Genomic DNA, 15,623 nt, shown 5'->3' with positions numbered 1-15,623 from the left:
TTTGCATCTAAAGCGAAGTTAAACATAGTCTTTTAGACACCTGACAAAGCTTAAGATATTTCACAATTTGGCTCAACTGATAAATTAGAATCTAACTTCTGGAAAACATGGAAATAAAGCAAGCGTGATTAGTTGTTTCAGCAGTATCTGTGGCTCAGGTCATGACGTGATTTTCCACACGGGACTTTGCCTTCATCTTAGGTTTTTAGGTCATTCTCAAAGACAATGAATTATCAAAAAGAAAATTTATTTTTTACACTATTTACAGACTTACAGTCAGTTGTCATAAATACATAACATTATAAGTTTGTACAATATAAACAGCAGTGATGCTGAGTACTGCTGCAAAGTAGCAGATTTGTAATTTTAAGGAAGACTTGGTTGGCAGTGCTATGCTGACAATACAAAAACCACTGAAGTATACACATGACCATTTCACATTCACGTCAAAAATTTTATTTTCAAAAGACTTAAAATACAGCACTTAAATATGTACATCTAAAAGTATGTATAGATTAATAGTAAAAAATATAAAAATGTTTTTACACTGGAAGTATCAACCTCGAATTGTATAAAACCTCAGTAAAGGTCTATAAATAACAGACTTTGTACAAAATATACTGGCAGAAAAAACAGTAAATAATGAAGAATTGAACAACAATGATTACTGCAGTGCACCTCCAGAATGGCATTTGTGTTCATCACAAGTTGACTTCTGCTAATACTGGTTCTTTGGCAACTTCAAAAAATATTCTGAACAAAGAGGAAAAAAAATTAGTATGTGTGACACACACACACACACACACACACACACACACACACACACACAGGAAAGGACAGCTTCTCCTTACCAACTACTTTGTTTAACTTTTAATCTTAGTAAATCAACTTATAGTGTTAACTTCAGTATAAGATTAACCCCTTTTTTTAAAGGGGGTATTTGAGAAAAATTTAACATTTTGACTAATGAAAATTAAGTTTTATTGGCATAAAAACGTTTCTAAAAAGTTATATCTATTTTAAATTTATGGCATTTATCAATTTTTAGATTTTGGTATCACAAGGGGATAAAGTAAATGTAAACTTCCAAAGCCATCAACCCATTCAACAAAATTTTTCTGGGTTTGTGACTGCATTATATATATATATAGCAACATTTCGGTCCCTGTTGCAAGTGACTGTTTTTGTTTACTGCTGAATGAGAAAACTAACCTGCAGACATAGCAGTTATCTAATTCTGATAGGCTGTTTATGATGAAGGGGAGGGATGTTAGAAGTCTTTATTGGTGTTTTTATTATGTCTTTTCATTGGTGTAAACCCGACATTTTGATTGGTGTTTGCTTGTGATTGGCGAATGGAAAACCAGGCAGCAACTGTGACATGGCTTTTTCCTGCTGTCTAGCATTTGCTGAGGTGCACCACTACTCTATGTACCTGCAGCCACTGCATTCTCCCACATGCCTGTATGTGATGCTTCATGTCAGCTATCACTCCTTAGCACTGTTATTGCTGGCAGCCAAGTCGCCAAAAATCTGTACCCATCCTCTGTGCATGATGGCCGATTGTTTAGAGACACAATAGAAATGTCTAATCTTCCTCCTGAAACTAAGATGCTGTTTCGTCAGTATGCGAGCTTCACCAAAATCAATGTTTGCCGCACACATCCTGGTGCTCTGCCACCTCTGAACTGGTGGGCTGTCCCAGTCGGATTTATCTTTCGTGTTCACATATCCTTGTGCTGATTGGTCGCTCCATCTCTCCTACATACACTAATCCACATTCGCACCTGATTTCGTGAACTCCAGCAGCATGTAGTTTGTCAACTGTATCTTTCGTTGTGCGAAGAACATTTTTATTCTGTTGCTGCTTCAGAAAACTGGCTTGATGCCTGCTTGGTGGAGAATTTTGCCCACCTGTTCAGTGACACCTTTAACATATGGTAATAGAGCGATGTTTTGTACCATCGTTAGCTCTCCTCTTACCTTTATTATTTGTCACCATAGTTTTATCTGCTATTTTCATTCCATAACTGGCACAAAAGATGGACTTTAGGTTTAGTAGTTCACTCGTTAGATGTCCCTTATCACTGATCCTGTCAGCCCTCTTGGTTAAATGTGCAGGGCAAATTTCTTCTGCATAGCGTGATGGGACAATGCATGCAGGTACCTGTCAGTACTGGCTGGCTTCCTATAGACTCCATAGCCCAGTTTACCATCAGGCTTTCAGTGAACTTACACATCAAGGAAAGGCAGCACCCTATTCTTTTCTATCTCCATACTGAATTAGATTCTGCTGTGCTGTTAGTTAAGGTGTTGGTGGAAATTTCACAGCCCTTCCTCTCCATGTGGCCAGTACCGTCAAAATATCTAAGCCAACATTCTGGGTGTAATGGTGCAGATTGGAGTGCTGTTTCTTCTATTACTTCCATAAAGATGTCTGCTGCAATAGGCAAGAGAGGGGTACCCATAGCTACACCATCTGTCTATTCATAAAATTCTCCTTTCAACCTGAAATAGGTGGTTGTTAAAAAGTGGCGCACTAGATCACATATCGGGTGCTATACATTTCTCTAAGACATTCATTGCATCTTGTACTGTTACATTCGTGAATGAAGACCTCACGTTGGAGCTAACCAGCATGCCTGTGGCCAAGATACATTTTTCTTTTCAAAGTCCCACAAAATGGGTGGTGTCATTAATGAACAAATTTGTGTGGTCCACCAAATGTCTGAGCTTTGGAATACTTGGTATGGGGTATAAAGGGACCAATCTACAGGGTCAGGGTCATCAGTCCCTTTTTCCTGATGCAAGCAAGGCTCAAGGTACAACAGAGGAAACTGAGAATCAGTTTGACCATCCGGGAATCATCAGCAAACATTAAAGGTAAAGTGCAGCGAAGTCTAATTAGTGCGTAGAACCAAAAGAAGGGGGCATTCCACCAAAATGTGGGCTACTGACTGGAAGGCTCCACAACCACAAAATGGGGTTGGCTCATTATGCAAAAGAAAACCATGTGTCAGCCTGGTATGGCCGATGCCGAGAAGACACAGGGTGGCTGAAGCCTTTCGGGAGAGGTGGAAGGAAGGACGCCACAGGACTGGTGTCACCTTAATCGCACGAAGTTTATTAGACAGGGACATAGCCTCCCAAGAGTTGGCCCACGATTGTGCGAAGTGGGATTTGATGTGAAGCTGCTGCAGGAGGGGAAGGAGGGGGGGTAAGAGACTGCTCCCCCAACCAAATGATCAAGCTCATTACGTGGTTTACCCTCATGGCCAGGGACCCAAAGGAAGTAAACGGAACAAGCAACACAGTGAAGATCAGGGAGATGGTCTAGACCACTAATTGAGTCCGTACATAAAACGTGGTTGAGTTGGGACTGTTTAATAAAGATAGGGGCCTGGGATATTGCCATCAATTCCGCAGTAAACACCTCACATGTAGGTGGCAGGAGATGATTTTACGTTAACAGGAGATGATTTTACGTTAAATGAGTTTCCGTTCCAACAGAGGATGTGAAGGCATATTCCATACCATCAGCAGATTTAGAGCCATCGGCGTAAAAAACAACAGCATCCCAAAACTCCCATAAAATTTGGCAGAAGAAACAACAATAGTATCAGGGAATGGAATCTTTCGGACCTCAGCAGAGATCCATCCCAATTCGGCACCGAGGAACTAACCGGGGGTGGGAGGGTGATGGGGAGGGAGCATGGAAGACAAAGAAGGAAGCTGAAAATCACAGCGAAGAGACGCAAGGCGGAGCCCAACTGGTAAACCCGCTCGAGAGTGGGAATCAGGTGGGCGATGTCCATGGTCTGGGAAGAGGATAGAATAGGAAGGCTGAGTGGGAGAGGAATGGACAGTGACTGCATAAGAAACCAGAAGCTGGGACTGGTTAACAGAAGGGGGGGGGGATCCCAGCTTCAACCAGGAGACTATCAGCAGGGCTAGTACGGAAGGCACCAGTGGCCAAATGGATCCACAATGGTGGACCAGATCCAGGAGGTGCAGTGGGGAAGGGGCAGCCGCACCATGAGCTTGACAACTATAGTCCAAGCAAGACAGCACCAATGCCCGATAAAGGCGGAGAAGGCTGGAGCGGTCCACACCTCTCCTACCTTCAGAAGTCTGATATTAGACTGCCAAGTGAGCTGCTTGTCAAAAAGAAGACCCAGGAAATGGAACTTTGGGACCACAGGTAATTGTCGTGCAATGAGATAGAGCTCCAGATCAGGCAGATTGTAGTACAGCAACAGAAGTGGACGACCCACAATTTTAAAGGAGACAACTGAAACCCATGTGACAGGGTCCATGCAGAGGCATGCAATATAGCTCCCTGGAGCTGCTACTCTGCAGAGGCCATCGAGGAGGAACTAACCCAAATGCAGAAATCATCCACATACAGAGCAGGGGTGACCGAAGGACCGACAGTGGCCACTAGTCCACCGATAGCCATGAGGAAACTCGGTACACTCAATACAGAACCCTGTGGGATGCCATTCTTCTGGGTCCGTGGAGAAGTAAAAACAGTATCAACCTGAACCCTGAATGACCGATGGAACAGGAACTGGCAGATAAAAATCTGAAGTGGGTCACGAAGATACCTCTCATGAAGTGGGAATAATATGTGATGGCGCCAAGCCATGTCATAGGCCTTGCGAAGGTCGAAAAATACTGCAACCAACTGGCAGCGCTGGGAAAAAGCCTGCCGAAATGCGGAATCCAAGCGAAGTAAATGATCGATCGGAGAACGTCCCTCTTGGAAGCCACACTGGTAAGGAGACAATAGATCCCGAGATTCGAGGACCCAATTGAGCCGACGGGCCCATCCATTCAAGTAACTTGCAAAGAACATTTGTCGGACTAATTGGCCGAAAGCTTTCAACAAATAGGGGGTTCTTACCAGCTTAAGGACAGGAACCATGATGCTATCACACCACTGAGAAGGGAAGTCACCCTGGAGCCAAATACGGTTAAACACCAGGTGAAGATGTTGCAGTTGTGGATCACTGAGATGTTGAGGCAGTTTGTTATGGAGTCAGGGCCAGTGGCCGTATCATGAGAATAAGAAAGTGCAGAAAGAAGTTCCCATTCAGTAAAAGGTTTGTTGTAAGACTCTTACTGACAGGGGGCAAAACAAGGCAGAAGCTTTGGACTGCTGTTTCTGGTGAAGGAAAGCAGCCAGATAGGAGGCTGATACTGTTGCAAAATGGGTTGCAAGATGTTCCGCGAGAATCAAGAAGTCCATGCAAAGGCAATGCGGGAGGGTGGACTGCCGATGGCAACCTTGGAGAGAGCGAACTGTAGCCCATACCCATGATACAGGGACAGTAGAACTGTGAGAAGAAACCAAGCTTTCCTGACATCAGTTTGCTCTGTTTGATTAAATAACGGAGCTTTAGCGCGAAGGGGTTTAAAGGTAATAAGGTTGGCAACGGATGGGTGCCTCTACACCACAGGACTTGCCAGTGACGAAATGGTCCAGATGAGCGTGGTACAGCAAGGCTAGCAGTGTGAACAATCGCGTCAGACACGTCACGTAGGACGTCATCTATACAACCCTACGAGGGAGAAAAAAATGACCTGTGCAGTATATAGAGGCCAATTGGCACATTGGGAAGTCCAACAAGGTAACCTGTCCATCAGGGAGTGGAAAGGGAGAGAGAGAATCAATGGTAAATGGTCACTGTAGCAAAGGTCGTCGTGTGGCGACCAGTGTAATGAAGGGAGGAGGGAGGGAGGGAGAAGAGAAAGATGAATGGCAGGTAAGGTACCATGACTGGCAATGAAATGAGTAGGGAAGCCATCATGAAGTAGGCACAAGTCATGGTCTGCAAGAAACTTGTCTATGAGAAGACCTCGTCTATATGGAAATGCAGTGCCCCACAATGGATGACGAGCATTAAAATCCCTGAGGAGGAGGAGGAGGAGGAGGAAGTTGCTGAAGAAGGGCAGTTAAGGCAGCAGGTGTAAGAGTCCTGTCAGGAGGAAGAAAGATTGCAAACTGTGACCTCAGAGTCGAGGTGGACACTAACAGCAACCGCTTCCAATGTAGTTTGAAGAGGAATCCACGTGCCAGCAACACCTGTACGGACCAACGTACAAACGCCACCAAAGGCCCGCAGGGGGCCTGACCCGATATCAACAGAAGACACAGAACCCACAGAGGGTCGGTGAGTGATCATCAGTAAAATGAGATTGCTATAGAACCACACAAGCTGCAGAGTAAGCTAAATGAGGGTTTTCAACTCTGGAAGGTGATGGTAATATCCATTACAATTCCATTGGATAACCACAGAACGATGATTCAAATGGGGGATGAACAGGCTAAGGCCAGTCATGCCGCTAGGTCACCACCCGTCACCGACGAGGAGGGGCCGACATCTATGAACAACATGTCAGAATCAGGATGCAAAGCTGGGGATGGGACCTCCTGTAACACCAGAGGCTCCTTGTCCTAGGAATTATGTTTCTTCTTTTCTGTTTGAGATGGAGTGGACGTCCAGTCACTATAGAGAGGGGCCTGAGAACAGCGAGAAGACGTGTCCAAAATGCAAGCACTTAAAACACCTCATAGGTGGTGGGATGTATGGCTTCACGTCACATCGATAAACCATAATCTTTACTTTCTCCGGGGGGCAGGGGTATCCCCTTCAAAGGCCATGATAAAGGTGCCAGTATCAATGTGATTGTCCTTCGGACCCTTCTGAACACACTGAACAACGTGAACACCCAGACGTCCGAGATTGTCCCGAAGTTCCTCATCAGTTTGAAGGATGAGGTCCCTGTGAATAATCATGCCTTGAACCATATTTGGAGACTGGTGGGGGTAATGGACACAGGAATTTTGTCAAGATGGTTACAGGCACAAAGTGCCACAGACTCGGCAGCTGAAGCAGTTTTGATCAACAACAAACCCAACCGCATCTTGCAGAGAGTCTACTTTGCCAAACTTGTCTTCAACGTGTTCCACAAAAAATAAAGCTTCGGTATTGGTGAAAGTATCCCCATCAGTCCTGGTGCAAACGATATAGCGGGGGAAGGTTTTGCCCCAAGCCGACGGGCCTGACCCTCCTCCCAGAGGGGTAACCATGGAAGGGAAGGCCGAAAGGGCTGGAGAAGCAGCACTAGGAGAGTCAGTTCCACACAGAGAGACAGCCGCAGTAGAACAGCCAACGTTCTGGACCAGGTATGCGTTTAATTTGCATAGCGTCCACCCTGATACCACCCACTCCGATCAGGGGCTCTCCTCACGGGCGCCACCCAGCCACAGCAAGGGCCGTCTGGCACGGCGGCCATTGTCGGGAGTTCCGATGCTCCAGGATGACGAGCAACCACTCCAAGGCATGCATGAGGTGGTCACAGCTCAGGTATCAGAAGTGTGATACCTGTGTGTTCAGGGGGGGTTAACCAAAAGGGTACATAGTGACCCACCACATGGGCTGGCTACCGTGCTGGCTATGCAGCCTAGCATCAGACAATGACGTGAAAGAAAAGGTGGAATGGACTAGGAGGGCACATGTCAGACTAGGTAAACTGCTCTTCCTCACATGGCTCTCACTACGGAATAGAAATTTAGTAATGGAGGTCCAACCCTAAATAGGGACCAGGGAATGCCAAAAGGATTAGGTGATTACACAACAATACCAAATTGAAAAACCAACAGAACCAGGGCCAACATAAACAAGGACACCAAGAGGGGGAGGAGAGGGCAAAGGGAAGCAACAAGGAGAGGAAAGGAGGGGAAGGGCAAGGAAATGCAGCCCTGGAAAGAAGGGAGGCTGCAATAGCTCGGGGCCCGTGCTCGCCACGCATGTACTCACGAAAGAACCGTGAGCCCCCTAAGGGGAACACTGGGGGCACCACAGAACCATAAACCAGACTTCCAATGTCAAGGTGGGATTTAACCAGGGCTCTGTTGAGCTGCAGCAGCGTAGAGCAATCTGAACCCCAGTTAGTGTTTCGCAGGCAGTGGAGGGCACTGAGGTGCTGCCAGCAATTCCTCTTCAGCTGACGAACACGAGGAAGCCACGTGAATTTGGCGTTGACAACCAGCCCTATGAATCGATATGTCTCCACTACAGTAAGTGGATTGTCACTAAGGTAAAGTTCTGGTTCTGGATGAATGGTGCTCCACTAACAGAAGTGCATGTGAGACAACTTCTGAGCTGAGAATTGAAGCTGTGGGTTAAAGCCCAAGACAGTGACTTGTGGATGGCTTCCTGAGGTGCCACTCCGCAACCTCAGTACTGGAGGAGCAGTACGATATGCAGAAGTCTTCTGAATACAGAGAAGGTGGGACAGATGGCCCGACAGCTGCTGCTAGACCATTAATGGCCACTAAAAACAGACACTCTGAATTGAGTCTTGTGGGACCCCATTCTCCTGAATATGGGGGGGAGGGGGGGGGGGGAAAATATGGGAGACACCAACACTGACACAGGAAGTACGGAGCAATAGAAAATTTTGGATAAAAAAATCTGGAGTGGGCAAGATCCCCAGGTCATGTCATGATCTTTTCGTAAATCATGAGAGATTGTCTGGAAAAGGCTGTTCGCCTTGGCATGGAGCGAGTAGGCCACATAACTCCTGGACTGAACAGAACTGTTGACATGCCATACATTCTAACAGCTTACAAAGAACATTGGTGAGGCTGATGGGCCGATAGCTATCCACATCAAGTGGGTATTTGCCAGGTTTGAGCACTGGAATGATGGTGCTCGCCATTGCTATGGAAGACACCATCCCATCAGATCCGGTTGAAGATGACTAGGATATCCCGCTTTTAGCCACACAAGAGATGTTTGATCATTGACTGGATCTAATATGGCCTAGGAGCTGTGTCTGGGCAATATTCAAGGACAATGAGGAGCTCCCACTCTGTAAATGGAGCATTACAGGGTTCACTGTAATGTTCAGTGAACCAGAGGGCTTTCCTTTCCATCCACCATTTGAGGATGCAAAATACTGGGGGATAATTCCCAGACACAGAGGCTTGAGCATAGTGCTCAGCAACTGTTTGCCCCAGATGACCCACAGCTCACGGCACACAGTGTGGTACTACTTGTACTTGTGAGGACGATGGTAATGTAACTGTAGCGTATGTGTATATAAATCCAACGGGGTGTTATCTTTCAAATTTATGTTTAGCTTTTGGCTAAACCTTCTACGATGGTTTACATTAATTTTATCTTCACTTTTTAGTGTGCAATAGCAATATTAATAGTAAAAAAGCTGAAATTTCTGCATGTGAATAATCTATTGTCACAAATATCTGGCTGTTTCTTTCAAATATATTGCTTCTGACATGGTTGCCACAATGATTTCACATCTGTAGTGACACGAGATTTTACCTCTTACTTCTGAACATTGTCTACTGGCCTCACTGGCTGTGTAGAACCAGCCACTTACATATTCCTTTTTATTTCCATTGTATCTAATGATGAGAGTTGAGAACAAAGCTGCTTGGCACATGGAAGTATGCCACTGTCTCTTACCTATACTTTTACTCTCTTGCAGTAATGTATACTTAATATTTTAACAGTTTTGAAGTCAATCTAATGGATTCCAACAAACTGCAGTTTAAACATGGTAGATATTCATAAGAAACTAAGACATGTGGTACACATTCTCATGGTTTTTAGCACTACCAAAGATGCTGCTCAATCATCACTTCTCTCCCTGAATTCATACTCATTCTCAGCCAAGATGAGATCACTTTTCTCCCTTCAACCCTTATAAATTTTTGAAGGTAAATCTACACGATATCAGTTTCCAAAGCTTCACCTGCAAACATGGCGACACTTTCAAGTAACAAATCTGGGAACCTCACTTTGGAATCAGGTAAATACAGTAATTCTTTCAGTACTGCAGAGGATTCTAAGCAGTGTGTTTTTCAGTGAAGAATAGTTAATGTAATGGATTACACACTTACTTGTGGGAATATTTGTTTCTTACTGTGGACAATGCTTCCTTTGGTTTCATCTTCAGCATGTCATTCAACTTAAAAACCAGATCCTTGATTTCTTCAAGACTATAACCTGTGAAAGAAACCAGTATTATCACTGTATTCAATAAACATCTGTGTATCTTAATTGTACAACTGACTCACCAGAATAATACTGAAGAGTTTTTGTCCACCCAGATATTTCTTTCATTTTTAAAGCAAGTAATAAAGCGGCTGCAGCCAACTTTGAATCCGATTCAGACACAAATGTGTATTCCATAAGGGAGAGTTCAAGGATGTAACGTGCCAATGTGAGGACTGGTAGAGTTACTTTGGAACACTGCAACAAATTTTAAGCAATAATAAGCACACAATTGTGAATATGGAACTGAAATGTATTACTACTTAACGGCAAGTCATACGATTACTTGCTGCATTATGACTATCTAGACTACCAGACCCACAATTTATGTACCGATTTTATGTACTACCAAGAATAATGCTTCACATCACTTTTGAACTTTGTAACGGAATTCAAGTTTTATCAGATTAATAATGGAAATTAACTCCCGTGTGGGAATCATTTAAACTGTTTTTGATAGAAATAGATGTACTTTTCATTTCAATTTATCCATCGTGAGGAGATCCTCCAGGTTGTTGAACGTGTCAGGAACGTGTCAGAACACTACACAAATATTTAAAATGAAAAGCAAACAATGAGAAATAGAAGTATGCTAATGTGCCTCCCATATAGGAGTAGTTTGTCACCAACAACTGATTTGGGCTCTTCTTTAACTGAACTTTTTTAGTAGTAAAACTTTGTGGCTGCTGGCATACTACTGAAAATTTGTATTCCTGAATAATGGATATTTTTTGAACTGAAGTGGTCAAGTATTTTTGAAGATTATTCTTATTTCTAGTATTAATTCGATGACCTTAGCTGTTTGTGTGAGGAAGATTTTTAAAAAGTTTGATCGAGGAATAAATCTAGTGAAAAGCAGTAGTTAGCATCCTTATTTCCTTACACAGGCCTCTGCAGTCTATTTTAGTTCACACTCAGTTCTTAATACAGGTTTTTGCACTTGGGAAGGGTTAGTTTGGCTTTATGAGTTACCCCAAAAAATAATCCCATATGACATTATGCAATGAAAGTGAGCCTTTTCGTTTTTATATCTATGACAACACTCACATTGCAAATATAGGTTTGTTTACACACTGTATCAGTTCTTTGGTGTGCTCCTTCCACTCCTGTTTGTCATCTTAGGCAAATATGGCAGAGAACCTTTCACAAGCTCCGAACTGCAAGTAGGGCATTTCCAAAGTTGAGTGGAAAAAAGGCTAAGAACCATTTACTAATGCTCATGAAAATTTCATTAACGTATCTTCCTACGACTAAATTTGATTTGCTATTGATTGCTATGTCCATGTCAGCTGTGAACAAAACTAACTCGGCATCTGGCAATGGTACTGATGAATGATCATTGATACACACAAAAAGAGCAAGAGGCCTAAGATGGAACCTTGTGGGGCACCTCATTAATTAGTTCCCCATTTGATGTGTGATAGCTTAATTCATGTCTGTCTTAATGACACCCTCTGTTTCCTGTCAGATACAGGAATTTGACAATTTTGCAACAATTCTTGTTACTCTATTATAATCTGATTTACTTAGTGGGGTACTGTGATTTACAGTCAAATGTCTGACATAGAACATAACAGTAAACTGTAATTTAACATATTTAGTACATTTTTACTGTATGTGTATTAGAACTCTAGAAATCTAAACTGAGACTTTGGTAATATATTTGTTGTCAGATGGTTAAGAAGCTGATTGCTTTTTCTAGAACTTTGTGACTACTGGCAAAAGTCAAATGGGATGGAAATTTGCCTTTTTGAACAATGGCTTAATTTCAGCATATTTCTATCTTTCAGGTAATGGTCCACTAATAAATGACTTTTTACACAGATAGCTTAGCATGTTATTAAAATAAGAGGCATCCTAAATTGTTGATATTTTATCTTTACTAGAATCTTTTGATGTTAAAGATTTTATAACGTGATTGCCTCTGCTTGGGGAGTGATGGTCATATTCATAATAGTGGAGTTACCTGTACTGTCTGGTCTGATAGTGGTTACTGGTGACTTAAATGTAGTCTATTTCTTTGTTTTTATGTTCATTAGGCCAGAACAGTTTCGCAGTTTATGAACAGATTGGAATTACCAGTTGGTGCTAAATAGACACTTATTAAATTCTGCTTTGGTTACACATGCTCCTATATGCTGATCCAGGTAATATTTATGAATATTTGTTCTTAAATTTATGACAAGCCATTATTCCCAAATCTGTTCTACAGAAGTGAGATGCTAACCTAAATCATGTAGCACTTAACACATGTTCAGGGAGGTGGGTTACGTCAACTGAATTTGATGACTAATTCATCAATGCAGATTATTAGTTTATTAATTTTACTTTTTAGTCTTACAATATTCTGATGCAGTGAAGACTACTGACACTCCCCATCGAGTTGAAATAAGATTTCTGTTGCAAGTTTTTAACAAAAAGCTGTTAGTGCTGATACAATAAGCAGAATTACACTTCACTTCTTCCTCACACCGAAAAGGTTTGTTTCATTCATAACCTGTCTTAAAACTGTGTTCCTGCCGCCCGCCCCCCCCCCCCCCCCCTCCTTTCACTCTAAAGTTGATTTTACCAACCCTGTAGCCACTGGCATTTTATCATTAATTTTCTACTATTAGCCCAGCCAGCTTGTTTTGGGGTGCAAAAACAACTGGAGGTCATATGTGCCCAAATAAAAACTATAGAACACAGATGAGGGAAACTGTCAGTCCCAATGGACAGAAAAGGAGACAGCTAAAAAAGCACATGCAAAAAGGGCTTAAAACCCACCGTACAAATATGAGGGTTTAAAACTAAAATTTAATGGCCTTCACCATATTGCTTTGGCAGATAAAAAGTAAAATGCAGTTGACAGCCCGTGCGTCATTCGCTAAAACGGCTGATAAATCAGATAGCAAACCCAAGCTCTAACGTGTATATATATATGGTTATAATAGAGGGAAACATTCCACGTAGGAAATATATATCTAAAAACAAAGATGATGTGACTTACCAAATGAAAGTGCTGGCAGGTCGACAGACACACAAACAAACACAAACATACACACAAAATTCAAGCTTTCGCAACAAACTGTTGCCTCATCAGGAAAGAGGGAAGGAGAGGGAAAGACAAAAGGATGTGGGTTTTAAGGGAGAGGGTAAGGAGTCATTCCAATCCCGGGAGCGGAAAGACTTACCTTAGGGGGAAAAAGGACGGGTATACACTCGCACACACACACACATATCCATCCACACATATACAGACACAAGCAGACATATTTAAAGACCAAATATGTCTGCTTGTGTCTGTATATGTGTGGATGGATATGTGCGTGTGTGCGAGTGTATACCCGTCCTTTTTCCCCCTAAGGTAAGTCTTTCCGCTCCCGGGATTGGAATGACTCCTTACCCTCTCCCTTAAAACCCACATCCTTTCGTCTTTCCCTCTCCTTCCCTCTTTCCTGATGAGGCAACAGTTTGTTGCGAAAGCTTGAATTTTGTGTGTATGTTTGTGTGTCTGTCGACCTGCCAGCACTTTCATTTGGTAAGTCACATCATCTTTGTTTTATATATATATATATATATATATATATATATATAAAAAGAGGGCATTCCAGCAGGAAGTGGTGAAAAGTTAAAATTTGGGCACAAGGTGTACAAAGTGGAGGGGCAACACCACTGAGCAAATGACGATTGCTAGAAAGGTAGTGCCCAATACGCAGCCAAATTTAAATAATCTCCCGGCGGAGGTTGTCCAAGGCGCCAGGAGAGGCTTAATAAGCCGTAGCCTATTCCATTGAAGGGAGGACCATTGGCGACACCAAAGGAGGTGCCACCTCTTGACAGATGGCAATGCAGATAGTATCGCAAGGAATAGATATACTCACGGGCTGCAGTATGAGAACTGTAGCCTTGTTTCCTGGCAGACTGACATGACCAGGGAACCACAGAAGCATGACTGACTCCACCAAGAGTGAGCAAGTGAGTCTTCCTGGACCTGCTGCACTAAGGGATGAGCAGTGTACAGCACACATACTTTGGAGGGCACAGAGTCTGAGCAGAGGACAATTGCAAATGCAACTGGTATGAGATGGGATGGTAGCTAGAAGGAAGATTTTGTCCTTACCAGGCTTAGGTATGGGTGTGACTGGCTTCACAGCAGCATCCAGGAAATGAGCCCTCAGCCCAGATGCAGCAACATATGAATATTTATAGCATCTGGCCCTGGGGTGGTGGACTGGGATGAACTGAGAGCATTATGTAGCTCCCTAATAGCGAAGGCAGTATTGTAGCACTATCCAGAGAAGAGAAGGGTATCGCCCAAGCCTCGTCCACTCGTTTCCAATGGACGAAAGCAGGGTGATATTGGAAAGAGTTCAAAACTTCCGCAAAATGGCGGCCCAAGGTGATAGATATAGCAAAAGAATCTACGATGACATCAGCACCTACTGTCAGGCTGGAAATGGGGAATGGATCTTGGTTCTAGAGATCTGTCAGAGATTGGCCCACATGACAATAGGTGTGGAACTGTTAAAAGAGAATGAAATTCAACTAGCTGTTTTGCGATCCCGAAGAACTCAACGACCCTTTGCAAGCACCTGTTTACAATGAAAGCAGTTTTCGAGCGTAGTGTCACGGTTAAAAACGTGGAGAGCACTTCTCCGTTCATGAATTGCATCACGGCTTGCCTCCGTCCACCGAAGGACTGGGACATGACGTGGTAAAAGAGGAAGGGCGAGGAATGGAACATTCTGCAGCAGTAAGGATAACGTTGGTAAGATAGTCCACCTGGTCATCACAACTGAGGGAATCTTGTTCTGCGAAGGTTGCCAGGGAGGAGTAAAGCTGCAAGTCAGCCTTAGTAAGCTGCCATTTGTGCATGCATGTGGATGACGTAGGAGTCTGCAAACAGATAGCACACTGGAAATGGTCACTCGAGTAGACGTCAGAACGGACCACTCAAGACTATGGGCAAGCTGGGCAGTACAAAAGGATAGGTCCAAATTGGAATAAGTGTGCGAGGAGTTGGAAAGGAAAGTGGGTGCTCCAGTGTTAAGTCACAAGAGGTTCAGTTAAGAAGGTCGGCCAGGAGGGCACCTCTCTGGAAGGTCCTGGGAGAACCAGAAAGGGGATAATGCGCATTAAAGTCACCGAGTAGCAAAAACAGGGGAGGTAGTTGCCCAATAAGCTGAAGGATGTCTGCCCTGGTGACATTGAATGATGGAGTGACAAATGGTACAGAGGGAGAAAGTCAGGTGGGGAATGAAAAAGTGAACGGCAACAGCTTGTAGATGGGTAGTCAGTGAGATGGGTTGACTAAAGGTCAGCCCTTATGAGCAGTGTGACACTCGAATGAGATGTCATGCAGACCTCAGGGGGATGGTCAAAACAAATCGTTAAGTAATGTGCAAGCCCAAAGTGGTCCTGAGAGCATAATTTTGTTTCCTGAAGGCAGAGTACAAGGGGATGCTGTGTTGCTATAAACAGGCGTAAATCTCTTTGTGGGCCCGAAGGCTGCAAACATTCCACTGGAGAACAGTTATGATGAAATTTAGT

The 15,623-nt window shown here is 43.5% G+C and overlaps 1 protein-coding gene across 3 annotated transcripts in view; it reads right to left on the bottom strand.

Annotated features, from left to right (window-relative positions):
• Positions 1–230: 230 nt before the first annotated feature.
• LOC126457521 (G2/mitotic-specific cyclin-B3) overlaps positions 231–15,623 on the bottom strand; it is an 84,871-nt gene continuing 69,478 nt past the window's right edge. For all 3 annotated transcript variants that reach the window (XM_050093862.1, XM_050093861.1, XM_050093864.1), the window contains exons 7-9: positions 10,115–10,289; positions 9,938–10,043; positions 231–753 (exon numbers count right to left, since the gene is read on the bottom strand). In XM_050093862.1, the coding sequence (XP_049949819.1) occupies positions 702–753; positions 9,938–10,043; positions 10,115–10,289 (333 nt within the window). In that variant the 3' untranslated portion in view covers positions 231–701. The remainder of the gene's footprint in view (positions 754–9,937; positions 10,044–10,114; positions 10,290–15,623) is intronic.

This window comes from Schistocerca serialis, chromosome 2 (genome assembly GCF_023864345.2).
Source record: "Schistocerca serialis cubense isolate TAMUIC-IGC-003099 chromosome 2, iqSchSeri2.2, whole genome shotgun sequence".
Taxonomy (NCBI): domain Eukaryota; kingdom Metazoa; phylum Arthropoda; class Insecta; order Orthoptera; family Acrididae; genus Schistocerca; species Schistocerca serialis.
Note: the sequence above shows the minus strand (reverse complement) of the source record. Positions and strands in the feature narration are given on the sequence as shown.